A 24,529-nucleotide genomic window follows, 5' to 3' on the forward strand; every position below is an offset into this window, starting at 1 on the left:
GTATGATTTTTCTGTGCTGACCTAGCTGTTGAAAATAACCTTTCCACCTGTAACCTGTCTCTTGTTTTTGTAAATACAAAGTGTTGCGTTTCCTGTGGGCTCTTTCAAAAGCAAGTATGTCAATTCTCCTATAGAGGCTCTTGAATGTTTTATTCTGGCTGCCAATAGCCTCAGTTTCGTTAGGTTCCACACCCATATTAAATTGTCCAGTGCCAGAACTTTTTTTTTTTTTTGTCAAATACCACTGTAAAGTAGTTGTCCCACTTGTACATTTCTGCAAAGCAACTTTTTCATTGTACAATTCACCTCTGTCTTCCCATTCCTAAACATCTACATGGGAATACTGTTGCTGTTCTTCTACCATTTAAGCAATATTTTATTTTGTAATTTTGTCACAATTCTATTGCTTTTATTATAAACCATAAAATGATCTGTTGTATTTTCTTTGCTTTTGCAGATGTGCTGTTATGTTTGAGGATACATGGGTTCAATGGAGAACGTGAAAATTGCAGCAAGACTTTGCATCTCTGTTTGACCATATATAAAGTCATAAAGTCTTCATCTGAAAGTTGAGAATGAGAAGTATGCCCACCTGTCTAAATGTGCTCAGAAGGATGAGAGGGGAGTGATGATGGCAAAGAATAAGGAGCCGCGTCCCCCATCATATACTATTAGTGTAATAGGATTGTCTGGAACTGAGAAAGATAAAGGCAACTGCGGAGTTGGGAAGTCGTGCTTATGTAACAGATATGTCCACCCAAAGGCTGATGAGTATTATCATGAACATACCTCTGTTCTTAGCACAATTGATTTTGGAGGACGTGTCGTCAACAATGACCACTTTTTGTATTGGGGTGACGTAACGCAAATAGGTGAAGATGGGGTTGATTGTAAACATCACATCATTGAACAGACGGAGTTCATAGATGATCAGACTTTCCTTCCACATCGAAGTACAAACCTTCAGCCCTACATAAAGAGGGCAGCAGCTTCAAAGATTCAGTCGGCTGAGAAACTAATGTATATTTGCACAGACCAGCTTGGCCTGGAGCAGGACTTTGAGCAAAAGCAAATGCCAGAAGGAAAGCTAACTATAGATGGCTTTGTTCTATGCATTGACGTTAGCCAAGGATGCAATCGAAAATTTGATGATCAGTTAAAATTTATTAATAACCTATATGCGCAAGTAGTTAAAGCAAAGAAGCCTATTATTATTGCAGCAACAAAATGCGATGAGTGTGTTGACCACTATCTGAGAGAAGTTCAGGGCTTTGCCTCCAACAAGAAAAACCTACTTGTTGTAGAAACCTCCGCCAGAAACAATGTCAATGTTGAGACATGTTTCACAGCACTAGTTCAAATGCTGGACAAAACTCGAGGTAAACCCAAGATAATCCCTTACCTGGAGGCTTTTAAAACACATAGACAGATTGTTGCCTCTGCCACTGATAAATTTGAAAAGCTTATTGTACAAACGGTTCGTGATTACCATGCAACTTGGAAAACTATTAGTAATAAATTAAAAAACCACTCAGATTATGAAAATTATATTAATTTGGAGGGAACCATGAAAGCAAAAAATACTTTCTCTAAGCACATAGAACAGTTAAAACAGGAACACATTCGAAAACGAAAGGAGGAATACTTAAAAACATTACCAAGAACACTCAATACATTGCTGCCAAAACTAGAGGAAATAGAAAATTTAAACTGGGCAGAAGCTCTTCGGCTCTTAGAAAAGAGGCCTGACTTCAGCCTTTGGTTTGTATTGCTGGAAAAGACTCCCTGGGACCAGTCAGAACATATTGACAATGTAAATGACAGAAGGGTTCCATTTGATCTTCTCTGTACATTAGAGGCTGAGAAGGTTTATCAAAGCCATGTCCAAAACTTGGTTTCTGAGAAAAAGAGGTTGGAAATGAAAGAGAAATTCAAAAAAACACTTGAAAAGATACCGTTTATTTCCCCTGGTCAGCCGTGGGAAGAAGTCATGTGTTTTGCTTTGGACGATGAAGCTTACAAGTTCATCAGTGAAGCAGACCGTATAGAGGTATACCGCAAGCACCAGCGGGAAATTATTGAAAAAGCCAAAGAAGAATTTCAAGAAATGCTTTTTGAGCACTCTGAGTTATTTTATGACCTAGATCTTAATGCTACACCAAGCACTGATAAAATGACTGAAATAAATGCAGTCCTTGGAGAAGAACCTAGATACAAAGCTTTGCAAAAGCTTGCAACTGACAGAGAATCTCTTCTTCTTAAACATATAGGATTTGTTTATCACCCTACCAAGGAAACTTGTCTTAGTGTCCAAAGCTGCATGGACATAAAAGTAGAACAAGTACTTGCCAACAGTCTATTGCAATCAAATCTTGGCCGTCTGAACTTGTATCGAGATGGAACTAACCTGGATAAAGTAAACCTACTGATTCTTGGGAAAGACAGTCTGCCTCAAGAGATGGCCAATGAAATCAGAACCCAGTCAACAGATGATGAGTTTGCACTTGACGGAAAAATTTATGAATTAGATTTAAGAGCAGTTGATGCAAACTCCCCTTATCTTCCCAGCCAGTTATGGACCTCTGGGTTTAAGCCACATGGCTGTTTCTGTGTATTTAGCTCTATTGAGTCGCTTAATTTTATAGGTGACTGTATTGGAAAAATTAGATGTGAGGCCCAAGCAAGAAGAGATAAGGACATAGCAAGCCTTCCCTTCACTTTAATTTTAGCCAACCAGAGAGAAAGTGGCAGTAAAAACCTACCAATCTTGAGACATCAAGGACAGCAGCTGGCAAATAAACTTCAGTGCCATTTTGTGGATATACCTGCTGGCACATTTCCACGTAAATTTAACGAGGCTCAAATAAAACAAGCTCTTAGGGGAGTATTAGAATCTATTAAGCACAATTCAGACATTGCAAGCCCTGTCCCGGCTATTAAAGACCTTTCAGAAGCAGACTTAAGAATTGTAATGTGTGCCATGTGTGGAGATCCATTTAGCGTGGATCTTATTCTTTCTCCCTTTTTAGAATCCCGCACCTGCAGTGCTGCCCAGCCTGGCCAAAGTAATTCCCTGATGCTGGATAAAATCATTGGTGAAAAACGAAGGAGAATTCAGATAACCATTTTGTCATACCATTCCTCTATTGGGGTTCGAAAAGATGAACTTGTCCATGGGTACATTTTAATTTATTCAGCAAAACGAAAAGCGTCTATGGGAATGCTTCGTGCTTTTCTTTCAGAAATTCAGGACACTATTCCTGTTCAGTTAGTAGCAGTCACAGACAGTCAAGCAGACTTCTTTGAGAATGAAGCCATTAAAGAATTGATGACTGAGGGGGAGCACATTGCCACTGAAATTTCTGCAAAGTTCACAGCTTTATATTCACTTTCTCAGTATCATCGTCAGACGGAGGTTTTCACACCATTTTTCAGTGATGTTTTGGAAAAGAAGACTTCCATTGAAAACTCTTACTTAGCAGAAAGCAGTAGGGAGCCAAGTCAGCCTTGTGAAGATGTGTTTCTTCATTCACCCCGTGGAAACTCGCCAGCATACAGTTGCTACCCAGATTCTGAGGATGACTCTGAAGCCCCACCTCCTTACAGTCCTATTGGGGATGATGTGCAACTGCTGCCAAAGTGTAATCTGGATAATGAAGGAAACGAGTATCCTACACACAGCACTCCATTAAATTGTCACGATCACGAGCGCAACCATAAAGTGCCTCCTCCAATAAGACCGAAGCCAGCTGGACCCAAGTCAAAGGTAAATAGGCTGGACCCTAATCTTGTGAGAACTATTGAAGCTGGCATTAGCAAAAACCCAAGAAAGCAAGCTTCTCGTTTCCCATTGGTGCACACAGAAGATGCAGATTCAGCTGAGAACTACGCAGAGCCAGTTGACACGTTGTTTAAGTCCAAAGATTTTATTAATGACATCTACGCAGTACCTGATGATAGTCAAAACCACCTTCTAAAAATGCCCCATTTATTCCCCAATGCAAAGGGAGATGAAGAAAACGGTATCTCTGATCGATCTTTGAGGGGCCAGGGAGAGAGGAGGCCTTCAAAATATAAGTACAGATCGAAGACCCTATTCAGCAAGACAAAATCATATACCTATCGGCGAAGTCATTCTGATGCCAGTGACGAGGAAGCTCTTACAACTATCAGTGGAAAGGATAGAAAGCGGAAACCAAAGCACAGGCCAAGCGAAGAAGACCCCCTTCTTTCCCCAGTTGACACTTGGAAAGGGGGTATTGATAATCCAGCAATTACTTCTGACCAGGAGCAGGAAGAAAGAAAAACAAAGAAAAAGCCCCCTAAAGTTAAAGAAGATAAGAAGGTAGGTGTCTTCCAGTTTAGGTCCTCTTATTGTTGCAATTTACATATAACTTAGTCCATTTATATTACTGTTTTTTTTTTTTTTTATTTGGCTTTGGCATGCGTGCAATTTTTCACAAAGGTGGTAGGAAAGATATATTTCTTTGTCTTTGTCTTTTCTTTGTTACTTTTTACACTTTAGGGATCTTGAGATTTCTCTTTTGTTGAAATATTTTATTAGAGCTGTTATGTATTGATTTCGGATATAACTATGCATCTGTCAATTTCATAAAGAGACAAGTACTGTCAGCCTTTTCTGAAATAAGTCTTCAAAGAAGTTCAACTAGTCTTCTTTCATCTATTTTTTTAGTCTTGCCTTCCAAATGATTTCCCTATTCTAAATGGTTTTGTCTGCTTTTCTAGCATCTGAGGAGCTCTATAATTACTTTGTCAGGTGTTTCAGTTAAAGAAAATAGGGAATGCTTGCCTCTCCTTGTTCCCCACACCATTGTTTTTAAAAGTTGATACCCTAAAAACTTCTTACAGACCTGGGATTTTTGCATTCTTTGTTACTCATAAGTTCCTCTTACCAACTCCATAGCCGCAACTGTGTTTTTTAGTGATGTAGGAGTCGGGCAGAAACACTATTGAGCACAGGACACATTCTGTAGCTGGCAATTGTTTGCATTACAGTGGTGTGGGCAACAGGAGAAGAATTTATCTTCAAAAGGAAAACTTCTATACAAGTTTAGTGACAGGGTCTCTTTTTAGTTACATTTTTTAAAACCATAGTAGATTTTTGGAAGTGATGTACCTTTTGATAGAAAGGACAGTTTTATATTTAGATTGAGACCAAGGGGTGAATGCTAAAGATACACTTGCCACGTCTTAGAGCGCGGTAATACCTAATGTACTTCTTCCTTCAGTAACACTTCTTAAACATATGTGGAGGATCACATCTCATAGGTACTGGCATAATCATGCCACTATAACAGGTTAAGAAGATACTGGTACATATGCTTGCTCATTTACTAGGACAGCTTCCACAAAAACACGTACTGTCTCGGGGACCAATTCTAGGACCTAATTGCAAACAATGTATGCATCTAAGTTGGAAAGGTGGTGATCATCTCGGTTGAAAATCTGACTTGTGTACAGCATATTTGTCCCCGGACCAATGAACAGCCGATCAGGAAAATCTGATATGCATGTCATTAAAGGAGAGCACAGCTGGGTGCCACTTGCTATTCCTTCCCTATCCCCTCTCAATAGAAAATAACTGGTTTCTATGCAGGTATAGCCACTAGAAGTGTTTTTTCTTTTGCTTTGAGAGTCCAGACCGCCTAAAGGTGAAAGCTATGCTGCAGAAAAGTATTTTAAAATTCAGTGTGCCAGAATGGTATACATTTTCTTCATATTTTTCTTGAACTTTATTTGTGCAGGGCAAAATAATAAACCTTAAGCAAAATTTCATCACATTTCCCTTTGCTTTGTGGGTCCCAGCACAAAATATAGTATCCTGTTACGTGTTTTGAAATAAAAACATTGCTGTATTTCTGTTTTTCCCACAGTCAAATTCATCTTTAGGAAGTTTAACAGCTTCTCTTGCTTGCAAGCTTATTTAGGCTAAACCCTTACTAATTATAGGAACGGCCCTGTCAAAATAAAAGATAAGAGCAGTGCAGAAAAGTGTATCTCCGCCTGCGAGACAGAAAACAGTTAACACAAGTTCAGTGATTGGTAAAATGGGGCTGTTTGTACTTACATAATATTAGGCCTCACATGGCATGCCACTTTACTCTATTACTGCAAGGTTTAAACAAGAAAGATGCTTGTCTGTGCTCCTTACAAATCTTATTTATGGTATCAACTTAAGCAAGCTAGGAAGTGTATATTTTTAGTTCTTAATCTTTTAACTTACAACACATTAACACATTCTCATGCTTTGTTTGAACAATATCAACAAAGACTGACTCCAGGGTCAGCTACTATTTAAATCCATAGGTTTGTGTGCATTTGCTAGACGCCTTAAAATGTAAGCAGTGTATTTTTCCTGGAAGGTGTGTGCATATATTCCATAAACATACACCTTTCTGATTTAGTAATAGTCATGACGACAATAGTTACGTGTTACAAGTGTGAGTGCACAGTATCCTGGCCTTTACGTTTATTATAAAACAGAAGTTTTCCCAAATTTGTAAAGTAAAAAGTCAGAATTCTGTAAAAGTCTTCCAAAAGTTAAAATAGCCTTTTCCATCTTAGGCCTAGAAAAAGCATGCACAGCGATGCCAAAACCTCCTCATCTACATTCTTGTTCTGGGTCAGTGACTTAACGTTTTGAAGCTGCTGGATCGCCATGTCAGAATTCTCCATGCCTAATGCTTTGTAATCTGCTACTGGAATGCAAGCACCATATTCAATTGCTTTCATATTGAATCGTCCTGGGTAAGGGTCTGTCTAGGAACCGCTTCTCTGCGGTACATTGCAAAGTGATATGTCCCTAATAGAATATTGTCAGGCATGCCTTGATATATTGATGCCCCTGAGATGGAAGCAGTATTTCACTAAGAGGTGAATGCTTTCTGCCACAGTATATGCATCAAATACTAATTACATTGTGAGCTAGAGCTCCATTGTGTTCACAACTTGGACCTTTCTTCAATTAGGTTTTTTTTTTAATGGCTATTCAGTGAATTTGTTTGCCTAAAACAATAGCATTCTGATTGAAATTGTTTTTGACATCATTGCAGCATTTTCCTGCAGTTTGGAAAATTATCTGATTTGACCTAAATTTCCTATTCAGTTTTTAGATGTCATTTTTTGGATGGTTTCTAATATGTTTAGTATTAAAGGCACGTGGCAAATGTGCATCAGTATGCACCCATTAACAGTGAAACGGATGTACCCACCTATCGCATTAAATGGCTGTGTTTCTGAACTAGATGATTTTTAGGTCTCAGATAAAACATGGTTAAATAAGTGGCTCCATTCACTTCTTTACACAAACCCTGTTCTTTGTTTTTTTTTTCCAACTCCATATGCTGCATTTTTCTAGTCATCAGTTTGATTGAAGTCTCACTCAACACATCAGCAGCACCTATCATTTATTTTGTAATTGTTTTCATTTAAACACTAAGCAAATAGATGATAATTCCTGTGTTGTTCAACTAAATATTGGTTCCCTTTTTATTGGATAAATGTTTTATTTTCCATATACTGCAGTAAAATACAGGTTCTTGCATGTTTTTCATCTGTTCCTATTCTATATGTGGTTTGGTTTCTTTACAAGATATATCACTAAATATTATTTCTGGACCAAAAATCCACATTTTTAATAATTTTACTTGGTGTTTACTTATTGGTGTCAAAAATGTAATCTCTTTACTCAGGCCTCCTCTGTTTCTGTTAATGGGACATTTTAAAACAGAATCCTAATTCTATGTCCTTCATGTATATTCTGCCTACATCACCCATGTGCATAGCTGTACCAGTCTTTATAGTGCCATCATAATAATGTTACTTGCCTATCATTGTAGGAAACAAAATGGCTTACATGAGGGAGAACCACATTGCGCACACACAGCCTATAAACAAAACATTTCCAGTGTAAGCATGAATTTGGAGCAGGTTAACCATAGGCATAGATTGTAAACTCTTTCGGTCAGGGTCCTCTCCTCCTACAGTGTCACTTTCTGTCTGCCATTTGCAACTCCTATTTAATGTGCAGCATTGTGTAATATGTTGGGACTATATAAATACTGTTTATTAATAATATTAATAATAATAATAATAATAATAATAATTGTGTGTGTCTGTATAAATTTAATAGCCAATGCATTTCAGTGGTTGTACTCAAACCTCCCTTTGGTTTGTGGTGCATAATCTAGAAGTTTAATCCTTTGTTTTAGTTCAATATAGATTGTAGTTTAACTCTTGCTCAGTAAAGTTGTCTGGCTGCCAAACGCATATTATCTGTAAAGAAATAAATCTCCGGATTAACCAGCTATCCTGTTAGCTCCCAGACAAGCCTTAATGAAATTGGTTGTCAGCTCTTCGTAAACTCTTATATTGTGACAAGTAAAAATGAATCCAAGGCTATGGGATTGGAGTGATTTTGCAGGGGGGTTGGGGGTCCAGATACTTTTTGGGGCAATTTGTACAACTGCTTTAGGTGAAAACTTGCACCTGAACACCTTAAATTCTTTGAGACTTTAACATAAATGCAGGCAGAAAGTAAAGTTAGAACAATGACTGCCTGCAGTCCTATTCCTGCAATGACCCATAGCATTTAAAATATGTTACAACCTTTGGCATACATTTAAGAAAAATGCATAACCTCCAGTAAAAAAAAAAAAAACACAGTAGTAGATTCACTGTTACAGGAAGCTGCAATGCCAGAGATAGACATCCATTATTTTTATAGTAGAATAGAAGTGTGAGCTTGAAATATAGGTATACAATATGCATAGTGTCAAATGTATAACTTTTAGTTAACTGTATTATTTTTTTGTGACAGAAAAAGAAGACCAAGCCTTTTAACCCACCGACACGGCGGAACTGGGAAAGCAATTATTTTGGCAAGCCCCTTCAGGAGTTGGTTACTCCAGAGAAACCTATTCCAGTCTTTGTAAAGAAATGTGTGGACTTCATTGAAGATTCAGGTATGAAGTCTGTGTAAAGAATCCTACCAAGTATATCTTGCTTTTAGATTTTGCAATGTAAAATGTGTTTATATTTTATTAGGGGGCATCGATATTTGATTAAGAGTAAAAGGCTCTGCATATTGCTTTGCAGTCCTATTTTACTGCTGCCGGTCGTCACAATATAAATCTGCAGGTTGCTTGACTTGGGTAAACTCCGAACATCAGTCACTGCTAGTTGCTAATTTTCTTCAAAATTTAATAAAAGTGTTGGCACGGTTAAAGTAGAAAGTCACTAATGGTTGTACGTTTATAGGCTTGCTTTGTAATTGCTTCTTGTAGAAGAGATTTCAGTGAAGTAGCTTGCCACCTCCCAATCTTTTGAACACACCACCTCAAACTACCCACATTATTTTACTAAAATAGCAATCAAACAGTGGCAATACGTAGGTGACTATTCCCGAAGATGGTGTGATACCAATCCATTTCGAGTTTTCTGTCTGATTTTAGAATTCATCTTTGCTTTTGTATCTTACACTATTTTACAGCTGAGAGGAATGTGTTAAGGAGTTGTTGGTTCTGTGTTAAGTATCTGGTAGGCAACACAAGCTGTGCGCTTCGAGCCCAGCCACACGCTGCTCCAAACAAGCAAGAAAGGAAGCAGATGCTGTCACAATCGCCCAACTTAAATAAACAGAAGGTTCAGCTATAACAAATATTCTTTTCATTTTGCGCCTAAGGCTACTGCTAGAAAACATGGTTTGGTATTATTTGGTATACCTTCAGAGTTTTGTTGTTATTGAGAATGCATTCAGCTGTATTTTAGTTTTTAGGAGAGATCTGGGTTTGTTGCAGTTAACCCATTCTTCGGGGTTCTTATTATAAAATAGAATCCAGGCAAAACACAACATTAAATAAAAAAGCTATAAGAATATCTACATTTATTTGTGAATGGATAAAAAATAGAAAGCGTACTGTTCACGTATCATTTTTTTTTAAATAGATATTAAAACTCATCTGGCTTTTGTGAAATCTAGATACCACCAGCTCTTTCAGAATGTAATGTTTGAAATTGATTAGGCTTTTAAGCTAACAATGATTCCAATTACCTGATCTTACATATATATCTTCTTTTACATGGCATCTTTTCAATGTTTAACAAATATAATGTAGGTTCTTATTCAGTTATAACTTTTACCATGCTTAATATTGGAGTGTGGTGCATTTTCAGTCACTATTATATTTTTGAGTTTATACCGGAGTTTACTGTAAAGTAATTATTAATAGGCCAACCATTACACAGAGCATTTACATACCTAGTATCCTTTGTCCAACACTTATTGAGGTAACAGCAACATAAAATCCCCAATATTGACAGGGCCACTCTTGGAATTCAGTACTTTTACCAGTTTCATTATATGGGGAATGTTCAAGTCCTTCGAAACTGAATTTCAAGTTCTCATTTCTCCATTAGTGGGGTGATCTCCGTTGTATCTCCTCACTGACAATTCCCAGACACTGCTGTGCCAGGGAGGAGTAGATGGCACTGATTAGGGGGGCAATTAATCGTGTAGTGTAGGTATGTGTTTTATTTTGGGGTCCACTTGCGGTTTTGGATTCTGAAAGGTAGCTTAATATGCAGTATATATGGGCTTAGAGGATAGTAATGAGATGGATAGGAAATAATTACATAATTGCATTCATTGTGACCAACAAGATCACTTAAGAAAAAAAATGCATATAACCGAGTCAAAACTGGTCACTTAAACAATTTTCTGTCTCTGCCAGGGCTTCTAAGTACTTTTAGTTCTTTCCTGGCGTTATACTGACACTAATTGCTGGATAAAACCACAAGTTTAAATTATGTATTTATCTTGTCACAACACATTTATTACATGTAAATTGACTCAAAGTTCGATTCTGTAACTATTGCCTTGAAATTTTGTCTGGCTATTTTAGATTCCTCCCTCGTTGAGTGCATAGTCTCATGATCGTGTTTGTGGGAAATATCTTCCTAAATGACTACTAAAATGTGATCTCATAATCTCGGTTGTAAGGAAGGCTCTTTTCCACCTCTCTTGTTATATGGTTGTGATTAACCTTCCTAGCGGTAACCCAGAGTGTGACTCTGGGTAGAAAAAAGTTGCTCAAAGCGGTAACCCTGAGTCACACACAGGGTAGGTAAACCTATGGGAAGTAAATACAGCCTGACCTGATCCTCCGGCGTCCCGTTTTGTGCATCGCCGTGATCCCCATCTTTTTCCTCTGGCGTCTTCTGCACCTGATGAGTCACCGAGGGAGTTCCCGATGATGTCGGTGCGTGTGTATGATGCCAGTGGGGCGGGAAATTTAAAATCCATTTGTATTGCATTCAATACAAAATACCTGTATTGAATGCAATACATTGGATTTATATGTGTAAAAGCAGTGAATTGTATTTCATGAACATTTATTTTACAGTATATTAAACTAGTATGTGTGTATGTGTGTGTGTGTGTGTGTGTGTATGTATGTGTGTATGTATGTGTGTATGTATATATATAAAAGTAAAATATATTTTCTTGAAAAACAATGTGCCGCTTTTAGACATATAAAGAAGTGAACCGCTAGGGAGGTTAAATAGCTACAACCTGCATGTTTCTAGTGAACCTTCCAGTGTTTGTTTCTCTATAGTCCTGGTTCATACTGTGTAATTGGTGAGTTAAAGGGAAAACCGCTGATTGTTTATGGTAAGGAGTAATTAGTCGCAGAGCTCTTACTGTTTTACTGCATGCTAACTTTGAACATCTCTTTGCTGGGTATGTTTGTTAGCTTATTAGTTCCTATTTAGTGAATTTGTATATTGTAAATCATATGCCTTTACTATGTGTAGTTTGCATGCAAGGTATTTCAGGAAGGGAACAAAGCAAGCATAATGGATGCATTAAAAAGCTGCAAAGTATGCAAACGTGAAAAGCTTATAAAACTGGTAATACAATAATATGTTGGATGTGCCATTTGGAAGCAAAATATTTTGTATTGCTTTGAGAAAAAGGTATAAGACATTTGAGCTTCACACATGTGATCTGGGAGTATATAGATTACACCTACACTACATAGATATCTAAGGAGACACCATGTATCTTATCTTGTTATACATGGTATTCTTTAGCTTTAGGGTACAATTTGCAGTCTTTCTCTTCCTTTTTCACATAGGGGGAACCCATGCAATAACTTTCAGGTCCTCATGGAACCCCTGCTATAATTACTATATTGACAATTCCCAGTACACTGGTGTGGTGGACCGTGCGAAGAATACATCTTACATTGCTGTCCAATGGTCCAAGAAAGTCACCGTAACCGCCAAAAAAATCATTAAGGTCAATTAGACTGTCCTGAGATGCACAAAATTGCTTAATCCTGGTTAAGAAGCACTGATCTGTTGTCTCATTAAGCATGTCACAAATTTGTTGTGATTCCATTTTTAACTAAGATTTTTAGTATCCTTTGTATTCAGCCTTCAGTGGGGATGCATTTACATTTAAAAGTATAATATATGTAAACTTTGTAATTTTAATTGCCAGGTTTGTGACATGTTTATGAATATATCTATGTGTAATAATTGACTCACAAAACTTATGTTGTGTCCCCTCACTTTTGTTTAAAACAACAACTTGCTCTTTAGAAAACATTTTACATGTCTTTTGAAGCTTTCAAATCCATATTGTTTATTCAGCTCAACCCAGAGTGTCTTGGGATGTTACAGCATTATAAAAGATAGTAGTCAGGTTTTAGTAAGAAATCCAAGGATGTTATCAAAGCTTGGCACTTGATTAGCTTTTTGGGTGGCATTTATTGTGTCAATATTTGCTTTGTTTTCTGTTCTTACGGAACAAAGCTTATAACAGATTTTATGGTAGTTTTTAGACTAGCCTAGTTTTCTGTTAGGATTACAGATGTTACTAATTTTCTTGCATAAGTCAAAAATAACAAAATTCTGATTTGTTTGATACATTTATTTCATTTCAAAAACGATTTGAACTTAAGCAGGTCCTCTTGTTCACACAACTAAATGCATTGAAGTGCTTCCATGTGATTTGCTGGTTCAATATTTGCATTAAAAAGCAGTTGAACGAGCGTACCTGATAAAGTGGCCAGTTACCCAGTTAGTGCGTGTGTGTGTGTGTATGTATATATATATATATATATATATATATATATATATATATGAAGCAGTTTACTTATGTCTGACATCTATAGATGTCAAATTTGTGATGGAGCATCCCCTCAGTATATTGCACCTAAAAAAAAAAGCTTCCAATATGTTTTTGGCTGTTCTCTTCTTATGGTCATCAATATAGCATGCAGATCCCCGGCTAGGGTAGCATTTATGGCTGCACATATTATAGACTATAGACTGTTTCCTGTAACAACAAACCAGAATTGAGCTTCCAAAAGAAGCAATGTTTTTGGCTGCCAGGAATAGCTACTTCTTCTAGTTTTAAAACTAACACAAGAACGTGGTCCCATTACTTGATTGGGGGCTAGCAGAGGTAGCTGGACTTCTACTAATTGCCAGATGCCACTAAAATTCTTCAGATATTTCTAAAATACTTTAAATGGCTTGATATCTAAATATTCTATTGCCACAACTCAAAGTAACAATGTAAAGTGACAGGCCACAAATCTTAATTGGCTTTTATTTACATATCCTGACATCTCTGCATTCCTATTAGCAGTTTTATGCTTGGGGCTCATACACTGTAGTGGGGTATAGTCTAGAAAGCAGGTAGAACAGGTTGTAAGGAGTATCCTTGCAGGGGAATGAGATATGGTGCTGCCCTCCCATCTGTAAAGCAACATTAGACAAAATTATTATTTTGCGTTATGTCATATTTTAGGGTACTGGAATAACAGGTTTAACCAGTTGGCTGGTCGCAGTGCACTGTATGTGTGAGAGCGATAAAATGAAGGAAGGTTTCTCTGTTCTCCTATCCATCGTGTCATTTGGATCCCCAGGGTCCAATTAGTTCAGCACATTTGTCCAATAAAATGTTTCTCATTCTTCATACGTATGCCATGGTTACCTCTGAATGCCAGCAAAGCAGCTCATTAAATTCTCACCTGCTTTTAAGGTTTTGGTATTGTCTTCCTTGTGTTTGTATTGAATTGTTGATTATAATGATCCCTGGCAAGTAAAATAACTTGTCTGTTGCTGGGAGGCAGATCAGTTCAGAAACCAATGTTTAAAGCATTGTTTTTATATTTTTTTTTCTAGGTATCTGCTTTGCATAGCTCAGAGATGTGCTCTAAGGGGTAAAATTGTGGATTCTTTTTATTTTCTAGTCCAGCACAGATTCTATTTTATGGTAATGTGGGTATTTATAACCGGTAAAGGGGAAATATTTGGATAGAAAATGTAACTTAACAGGTTACATGTCCTAAAATGAAATTGTGTTCAAAAAAAGAGAAATTAGACATTTAGTTTTACTGCTTCTCCTCAATTGTATAGGAACCGTTCTTTATGTGATTCTGGTGAAAAGATTTTTTTTTTTTTTTTTTTTTACATTGACCTTTGGTCAGCAGTGGCAGCACAGACTTATATTTGAAGAAACTGGCAATAGTAATTCTCTAAAAGAAAACAAAAGAGAGAAGCCTTCAAAATGTAAAGTTAGTAAGTATAGAGTAAACTTAGAATGGATCGGAAAAAAGTAGTAAGAGTACTTGTGATCATTCACAGCTTGAATGGGGCGATACAACTCACCTTGCGCAATGGAAGGGGAAGTGGGGAGAACAAAAAAAACACATATAGATGCAAAAAGATGTCTAAAAATACAAATTTACATTTAGAATTTTTTTTATAGGAATCTACATTGAAATATTTCCTCTCAACCTCTGGATCAGTCACATGTGGAATTTAGGATTTTTGTCACTTTCTGTACCAGTTTTGTTTACTAGGTAAAATAGTGATGGGGAATCTCCCCAGCAGGGGCAACAATGCAGACAAATAAAGCCACTTTCTTCCCCTTTCTAGCAAAAAAAGGTGCTTTATTTCTTGCGTATAGAAACATCGGCCTTATTTCCATTTTCTTTACAACCAAAACAAGTCTAGTTCTTTCTGGATGCTTCAATAGTTTTATATGAATGTACATACCAGGAGACTGTAACATAATTAATGTACATTTATACAAAGGAAAAAATAAAACCTTGGAGCTAACAAAGTGTTAGTAAAATCCACATTTTATGTGTACAACAAAGTGAAATAATTGTTGTATAGCAGAGGGGCTCGTTACCAGAACAAAGCAGAGTGAAATACTGAGCAGTTTACACATTTAAAAGTTTGTGATCAGGCAGGCCATTATTGCAGAAAGGGACTGGTGATATTACTTCTGGAATAAGTATTATTACTTGCCTGATTGCTCCATGGAACTGTAACAATCACTGAGCTGCACAGCTCAGCATTGGTTGGCAGGATACACGGCAATCTCTGCTTCCCCTGTGGTTGCCGAGACTAAATGAACGCCCGTGTGTCTGCTCGAGAATTACTGTATATCAACTCAGCCAATGGCCTAAGATTGCAAATAAAAAGGAAGATGATGGCAGCACCCTGCGACAAAACAAGGAATGAGCGCTACTTCAAAGAGGTGGGCATCGTTTATATAAAGTACACTAAGCAATTTACATGATATAAAAGATGTTTTCCAGTGCCTTCCCTTATTCTGTTTCAAGATCAGCCTTACAATGTAGTGAGCAACGTGTTTGCGGACCAGAATAGCTAAAATTTACCTAATTTCATCACAAAGTAAGGTTACATATACACGTCAGATAATCATTGCCTGAGACAGAACAGTAGTGCTCGTCTCAGACAAATTAATGACGTGTACAGCGGTTCCTGATGATGTTCATTACTTTATCAGAACAGAGCCATGAATGATGATTGAGAAGAATCGCTATGCAAGTGAAGGAGGGAGAGCACAGAAGGGTGCCATGTGCTCCTCCTTCCCTCTCCATAGAACGGGGCGAGCGGTGTCAACACCTGTCACTGGGAAATATCATAGAAGAACATTTCCTGCAACAAAAATCTAATGTGTCTACGTACCCTAAGGATTTATTTCCTTAGTGTAATAAGACTTCTTTAGGATTTTTATTTAACAAAACAGAATTTTGTTACTGCCAAACAGGATAAATGTTCCTTGGTAATGGATCGTTATTACAGCAGGAAGGCAAAAAACTTCTGGCTGGTTTCTTTTTTCTGCTTTAGTAAAAAAGTCTTTATTCAGCCAGAAGGAAAGCCATCTAGGTTTAATAATGACGAATAAAGAGAAACTATTGCATTTCTGTGAAGCTGAACTGCATTTTGAAAATCTTACTGACAGATTAATACTGGTGACATGCATAGCATATAGCTGTGTTCACTTGGTCTTAGTTGTAATGGTTACAGCATACAGCTGCCTAATCACATTTGTTTTTGCTCAAACATCACTTGGCAAAAAGACTGTTAAACTAAAGCTGACACTTTGGCAGGTGCTTGTGATGGCTGTGTTGGCGGCATGATAATTTGTTTGCTGGATTACCCTAACCTAGCCTAAATCTTGTTTTTTGGAGCTTTGAAATCTGTGTTCACTTAGCTGACCATCTGCAATGAAACGGAAGTGCTGGAAATGATTCCCAGTGGATCAGTACTGCTCCATCTAGAAGTAAAATTCTCCCTGTGACATCTGCTCTGAGACAGGAAATAACTATATGATGATCTATATCGACCAAGAGCTGACTGCAGTTGTAGAAAGCAAGAATAGTAACATGTTTGCTTAAGGAACGTTGTCATCTGCTTATTCTACATGTTGATAGGGAGTATAATATGAACCTTTAGAGCCTAACTCCTACTTTTTAAACTGAAAAGTCTGTGAAAAAGTTAACATTTGTTATGTTTATTATTCTATTTGTGATCCTGTTGGGTAGGTTTTACTTTCCGTCCTTGTAATTTCACACATGGGGGGGCACAGTTGTTAGAGATCCTTCCCCAAAGCTGAACTTTTGAAAAAAAATATTGCTTACCTTTACCAATGAAAAGCCCTTAATCCATGCACAAACCGAGACCAGTGAGTCCTGTCTCCCTCTTCATTACTGCCTTAAACATAACTTTTTACCATGTGGTTCTTTACATCTCAACTTGCACTGCTCAGGTTTAAGATTGAACATTTTTTTTCCAGTACAGGGAAGCCCCCAGTATTGCTGGCCTGAACTCAAAACGTGTTGCAGAAGAAGCAGCACACGGGGATAACCAACCACCCTTTTGTATAATGTTAACAATGTGATGATAGGTCTGCTTTAATTCAACACAATCTAAACAGGTTGGAGCTGCCTGTAAGTTCAGTTGTAAACTACTGTCTCAAACTAATGTCCATTGAGGTGTAAGTAAAGTGAATATACTGTAGTAAAAACAGTAAGTGGTAATTAAAGACAACGTTAAGATGTTAAAAATATTTCTTCAGTAGGTAATTATGCAGAATTGAATATGAATGTGATGTGCATGTATACCAAGATAAATGCTACTACACTGTGAATGGTTTTAATTTGATCTCCTGCTTTGGCCTGATTACCACACACTCAACTTAGTGAGTCAGAGAGACATCCTCTCCCTCTGCAACCAGATAACGGAGTTTACATAGAGGTTGTCCAAAAGTTAGCAGCTGGTTGCAGGGCTTATTCTGAAGACAAGTATGCTCTTCTAAAATGACAAAAAAACCTGCTTGGGAAAATCATTGCAGCACTGTATGTCTGTCTTGGGGTGCTGTCATCAGCTCTTTTGTGCAATAAATGCTCAACTTGTGTAGGTCTGTAACTTTCAGCCTCGTGAGAGTTTGAAGCAGAAGTAATACCCAATGTTTTCCCTTCTAAGGTACCCAGAGGTGCTATTTGACAGTGAACAATCAGAAAATTGGAAATCTTGCTTTATAAACCTTTTTTATTTTAGGAAATTTTTTTGCATTTTGCTCGCACCTTTATTTTTCATTGCCCTAAACAGGAACACTGTCAAGTCAAAATCAAATTGCTTTTAGTATAATGGCAGTCTTTATCCTTGGCTCTGTAACATTTCAGTTGCATCAAATTCCTGCATAATTTATGGATGCTTGACTAGCTTTAAAGTTATTTGCAAAATAAATCAGTGTTGCTTTTTTTATTTTAGTAATAAACAGTTTCAAATTATAACTGCGGTAACATTTCGGAGATGTTTATAGTACATGTAAAAATTCACAATAACCTGTGCAGAGTATCTGATTGTAAGGAGTGTATGTTGTCATTTACATATGCTTGTTGTATTTAGAAGCCTTTTGCTGACTTCCCAGAAATGTTTAGGGGCTGAGCATTGCCGCTTGTTAACGTGTTTGGCATTATAGCAGACGGTTCAAAATATGTTGCAATACACAAGAATGGTGCATTTGTCTGGTGGAGTGCACACAACACATTGCAGAAGGTTACTGTTGGTTGTAGTGTGCAGCCAAGAATGTATTTCTGACATGCAAAAAAAAAAAAATAAATGGACCTGAAGCACGATGCAAGCCTTGAGGAAATATGTGCAATATTGTCTTGCTGTAAATGAGGCTTAAAATATTTTACCCCTTGCTAAGAATAACTAAGACATTATGTCATGTTAGCATTCTAAGGAAGCAGATTCAGGAAAGAGTTTACAGGTAGCACTGCTGCCATGAAAATTTTTTTCATAATGTAGAATGTGCCACTGGATTATTTGTCATTACGATCTGTATAAAATTTGTGTGTTCTCCCATTTTTTGTTGGTCTTGTATAGCTAATGGAAGGCCATTAACTAGTAATCTGGCTTCTACCCAGACCGGTCCTAGTATCTACATGCCTGTACCAAGGACACTTGATTCCCTAGAGAGAACAATCCTAGTGTGGGGTGAATAACTCATTATTTTGGAGATACCTAATTTCCATGAAAATGCTTTTGGTAACACCTTTATTGCAGATGTCTGTCCTGCAAAACCTTGCTGCTTTGTGCACATTGAACTGCTCCACCTGCCCAACAATGTAAAGTGTCTTTTTTTGTTTTATAGTAATTGTTAAGTAGATTCATATAGATGAAAATGTATATGATACTGCATTTTTTTCTTGTTTGTTTTTGCTTTGCAGCTTTTGTATTTGAGAAGGTGGAAAAGTAACTCTTCTTTTTATTCAATTGCAGGACTGGGTACAGAAGGTTTGTATCGTGTAAGTGGCTACAAGACAGACCAAGATAACATTCAGAAACAGTTTGATCAAGGTAACTAATTATAAAAAGCAAGAAATTGCAAAATAGTATAGTTCTGGAGAACTAGACCACCCCTCTCCATTTCCCAATATGTATTTTTAAGTATGATGTTTTTTTTCTTCATCATTTTTACTATGTGTAAGAGTGGATTATATTTATAAGAATGAAAAACACAATTAATTTATGGATAATCTGTATATTTCAGTTAACACGGAGAGACAAATTCAGGCATCTGGCAAGCAAAGCTAATCACTAGTGCCAGGCTTGTAAATTTGTATTGGCTCAAATAAGCCTGGATCCCAAGCAAAGCTTTTGTTTGATACTCGATAAATATAAATTCTGCTGGCAGCATTCAACATCCAAACACAGCTATCAGTTCATATCTCAATCTTCTGCCCAGCAGATCTGTGTTGCTTTGTCAAAGTTACAGCTTTGGCTATTTTATGTTTCACTGTTGAGAAACTGACACATATGTTCTGCCAATTTAAGATTTTACCCTCCGCATGTTGATAGCTGGAGCGCAGCTTTTAAAAATTAGCAAAATTTATTGATAACCAAGATTTGCTCAACAAAAGTTTATATGAAACATTGGTTAGAATTTGTTCTGTGTAGTCCAGTAGACGTTTAAAGGTAGTCCCCAGGTTAAGGACATCCAACATACAGACGCTTCTTAGATACGAATGGAGGCTTGAAGGGGGGGTTTGCATGATTTGCAGAAGAAATCTGCTGAGGTTTTTGGTGATCTTAGGGGGTGAGCTTTTTCTGCAGCCTCTTGTAACTCTTTAATGACCAAGACAGACTCTGCCGATGTTTCTTTTTGCATATCAAAGCACAGCTTGTTCCAGAAGTTAATGAATGTCCAGGCTCCATACAGATTATTTTTTTTCCCTTTATTTGTGATTAACTCAGTGAGGATTTTATACAGTAACTGACACCAAGCTACCTAATATGCTGAGACAAACATCTGTCCCAACTGCATTTCTTAAAAATAATGTACATGTTCCGACTTGCATACAAATTCAACTTAAGAACAAACCTACAGTCCCTATCTCGTATGTAACTCAGGGACTACCTGTATTGTTTTTCTGTTTCCTAGCTTTGCTGCAGTATATATATGTTTCTGACCAGGAGTGTTTTTTATTGCCACGTTTATAATATGTCCTTCACAGTTACTAAAAGATCATTTTTGTTTTGCAGATAACAATTTGAACCTGGCTTCAATGGAGGTGAATGTGAATGCAGTGGCTGGTGCTCTGAAGGCATTCTTTGCAGACCTGCCAGCACCTCTAATACCATATGTTCATCACCCAGAGCTTCTGGAAGCTTCAAGTAAGTCAAATTCATCTGCATTAGGTGATCATTGACAATTGTAATGATGTGTCCTTTACGCATCTACTTAGTCTCCCTGATTTGTCTGTTTTTTTTGGAAACCAGGTGGCTTTCTGTGTCATAGTGAAAAACAGAAATCAACAAAAAGATTGCATTAAACTACATCACTACTACTAGAATTTCTCTCCTATGCTTTATTAAAACAAAATAAAACTATTTGTAACTTTGTATATAGAAGGGTTAGAAGAACCTTTGTCAGGTTTTTATTGCATATGAACCTAGCAGACCTTAAAGACATTGCAGGAGAGCATAAGTCACATATTGCAGTGCAAGATATTAGTTTTTATTGCTTCTCTCATTATTGTCTTAGGTTTAGATCTTATGTCTAGTGTTGAATACATTTTTTCAAACATGCACAGTAGTTACATGAGGACAAATCACCTAGACTAAGAAGTCACGAAGAACAATCTCATATAACTTCCTATTTCAAATATCACAATTATCTGGTGTAAGCAAGTTTGTAACAAATATAACATCTCTACCAGCAGGACCTGGTGGTGAATTTATAAAGCATCCAAAGCTCCCAGAGTACAGGACATTATTTACAAATAAACATTTTACAAACTATTTACAGTGCGTATCTGTGATTAAAAAAGACTATTTTCCTAATACAGTTTATATATATTTTCCTTACAGAAATCCAAGACAGGATGGAAAGACTTCTTGTATTAAAGGATATTTTACGGGCTTTCCCTCCTGTCAACTACGAGGTCCTAAAATATATTATATCTCATTTGAACAGGTGAGTTTCATGCCAGATGTATACGATGTGAACACGAAACTGAGAATTTGGAGAGACAGAATTTAAAGCTATAGAGGGATTGATGTATCCTTGTTAGAAAAGATTTACAAAAGAATTGACAATGTAACATCAGGTGTCTTAGGAAGAATGTGTTTGAAATGCTGTCATGGCACCTGGACAGTTACTGAGGAAAATAATCATCCGGATAAATCACGCACGGATATATAAAAAAAAAAAAAAATGTATTACTTTCCAGTTTAGTTAAGAAATGCTTTTGGATGACTTCCATTAATATGCCAATGTGCTTGCCAGTATTTACTGTGTATAGCTCTGTTAATGCAGACACCATTCTTTGAAAAATTCCTAACTGTAAATTAAGGAGTGGACATATTCCCAACTTTTTCTAGAACAGATTAGGTAAAACTTACCATAAACATTGCATTTTATCTTTGCTGATTTATATTCACAAATGGTAAACGTCACCAAGGATTAGTCAAGGCTTTGCCAGCTGAATAGTTGCCTGGGTAAAAGGGCACATTATTGTTTTTTAGTTTGTAAATATGGTTTTAGGTCAGAGGCTTAGTTTTGTATTCCTTAAATTTGGGACCCAGCTGCAGTGTACTCTTGCTAAATTATCTAAAGTTAGGAGTACAATTTCTATTGAAATCCATTCCTTACTGTCTAACTGACTATGGATCTATTCTGTTACATTGGTTTTCCAGTCACTAACCTGTACACTTCAAAAATATATATATATAATATGCAGTAATAAATTATTTGACCATATAATTGCACTTGATTTGAGGGTGTTCTTAATATCCCTAAAGGGAAACTATTCTTGTCTTACCTGCGTGCTCAAGCTCTCTTGCCGGTGGTGACATTACACTGTGTATGTACATAGTCGGGAATTGCAAACAAACTTGTATGACGTTTTACTGTAAAATCTTCAATCAAAAAGCTGTGCACAGGTTTTTAAAGTCTAGCTAAAGTTTCACTGTAATGCTCAGAGTATGGAATTGCTTCTAATGCACAAAGCCTGACAAACCCTAATGAGCAAACACTAAGCTCAGTACAACCTGATAGATGTGATGGACTTTGCATTACCCTGGTGAATTCTGATATTTCAATAAAAGCCACTCCCAGCGTGGAAAACCTTGCCCACTTTCTGGCAAACCATGTGAATGTCTGTAGGTTTAGATCAGAGTCTGTAAAATTTGGTATGATGAATACATTTTAGCATTTACACTTCTGCAGTTTTCATTCGAAACTTACTAGATGCTTTCATCCCTATAGAAGGTTATTTTTGCATTCATATTTTATTTTTAAACACTTTAACGGATGGGTTTGCTGGATCTGAAAAGGTTGCATTGCTTGATATTCTAAGACATTGCAACTTTAGCATAAGGCTGCTTATTAGGACATAAGTACACCTATTGACCCAGGATAAAACTTGAAATACAATTGATGACTGAATGTCATTACAACAGAATCAGTTTGGACTTGGGAGATTATTAAAATATAGTTATTTTATCATACTGTTGTGATGTACTATTTTTTAGCTAGATGGCTTTTGTGTCTAAATTGCCTATGTTTTATTGAATAAAGTTCCAATCATCAGTCATTCACCAAGATTTTTTTTTGTTTCCACAGGGTCAGCAAACACAATAAAACCAACCTTATGACTGCTGACAACCTTTCCATCTGCTTCTGGCCTACCCTTATGCGTCCGGATTTTGAAAACAAAGAGTTCTTCTCGACCACTAAAAACCACCAGTCTGTCATAGAAACATTTATTCAGCAGTGCCAGTTTTTCTTTTATGATGGCGATGTGGTGGATTCTCCAAGCGTCACCAGTTCTCCTTCAGCACAGCATGGCAGTCCAGGACAACTAGCAACACCTCTAGTCCCTCTGCAGTTACCTCCCCCACTTCAGCCCCAGCTACTACAGCCCACACTGCAGGCCGACCCTTTGGGCATCATATAAATGGGCATGACAATACTGTACTTTATTTAATAACCCCATGTCCTTACTGACAGACCGTAACACAGGAGACAAACAGAAGACTGCTCACCTGTAGTAATATCCTAATGACACAGATGGATCTGATTATTTTTAGTTCTTGTTATTTTCGTTTGTATTTTTTTAAACACTTTGGACCGTCTAGATAAAGATCGATCTGTGGCAGGCCTTGTTTGTGAAATTTTGCTGCTGCATGGAACTACAAATACTATACACTTCTCCAAGTGTCTGGAAGATACTTATCAGAAGAGAGGATAACACACAGAATAAAGAAAATGGTTCTTTTCTATAGAAAAATCTAATTAAATTTACGGAAATAAATCATTTATGAAGCATTAGTGCTTTCCCAGCCCGACTAAAGGCTGAGATTTATTTTGGTGTCAAAGCATCTGTGGTGTGCAGACGTGGGTATGTGTGGGTGCGTGTGGGAAGCCTGGCAGTGGGGTGGGTTATGGATTACTTGTTGGCGGTGCTTGGTTCAGAGCTTATCTTGTAAATGATACAAAGTAATAATTGTATGTACATATATAAATGTTTACATATTTCAGGAATAAACATCCATCCATTGAGTCAATGTTTTGTTCTGCATGAGGGAATGGGTCAACAAGAAATAGTCACTGATCTCTACTAGAATCATCCGCCGTAATACTGAGCGACTGCTTTACCTCAAACTATATAAATGTTGAATCTGCAGATTTAACTCTTGATCTGAATTGTTTTGGGTAACCCTGAATTACATTGATTCCTTGTGAGAAAAAAAAAATACCAAGTGCTAATGAATTTGCTGATATGGTGCGTTAACACTAACATTTATTTTTGCGGCATCTAATTTTCCTTTACTAGCAGTAACTATTATTATAGTAAACTTTTACCGTTGTATCTAAGTGTACACTATTTAAGCCATGATCTGTTAATGCAAAATGCTTTCACTGGTAAATTTGTGTAAAAGTGCAAAAAAATACCTGTTGCTCCTGACAGAAATCTGGTGCTTTTCTGTAGACAATGGTTTCCAAGCATTGTTATTTCCTCTGCCTAAGAGGTGCTGTGTAGTCCCAACACACTTTTTGTGCTGGGCTGACCACTATTGATCTAGTACAGTCAGTGAGTGTTGTCACTTTGGAACATGACATTTGTTACTATGAGGAATGCTGAGTGAAGACAGAAAG

General features: G+C 37.1%; 1 protein-coding gene across 1 annotated transcript; it reads left to right on the forward strand.

Annotated features, from left to right (window-relative positions):
* Positions 1-486: 486 nt before the first annotated feature.
* Positions 487-23,712, forward strand: ARHGAP5 (Rho GTPase activating protein 5). The gene is made up of 6 exons (XM_072428912.1): positions 487-4,345; positions 8,840-8,984; positions 19,147-19,224; positions 20,410-20,541; positions 21,238-21,343; positions 22,994-23,712. The coding sequence occupies exons 1-6, from the start codon at positions 629-631 to the stop codon at positions 23,325-23,327; spliced, it is 4,512 nt and encodes a 1,503-aa protein (XP_072285013.1). The 5' UTR covers positions 487-628; the 3' UTR covers positions 23,328-23,712.
* Positions 23,713-24,529: the final 817 nt, after the last annotated feature.

Source organism: Pyxicephalus adspersus, chromosome 12 (genome assembly GCF_032062135.1).
Source record: "Pyxicephalus adspersus chromosome 12, UCB_Pads_2.0, whole genome shotgun sequence".
In the NCBI taxonomy this organism is placed as follows: Eukaryota; Metazoa; Chordata; class Amphibia; order Anura; family Pyxicephalidae; genus Pyxicephalus; species Pyxicephalus adspersus.

What these genes read in the sequence shown, in the direction of transcription:
- ARHGAP5 (XM_072428912.1), top strand. Translation starts at nt 629, where the DNA reads ATGATGGCAAAGAATAAGGAGCCGCGTCCCCCATCATATACTATTAGT. An exon ending in TCAGAAACAGTTTGATCAAG is followed by an intron (nt 19,225 to 20,409) that starts GTAACTAATTAT and finishes TTTGTTTTGCAG; the next exon opens with ATAACAATTTGAACCTGGCT. An exon ending in ATTATATCTCATTTGAACAG is followed by an intron (nt 21,344 to 22,993) that starts GTGAGTTTCATG and finishes TTGTTTCCACAG; the next exon opens with GGTCAGCAAACACAATAAAA.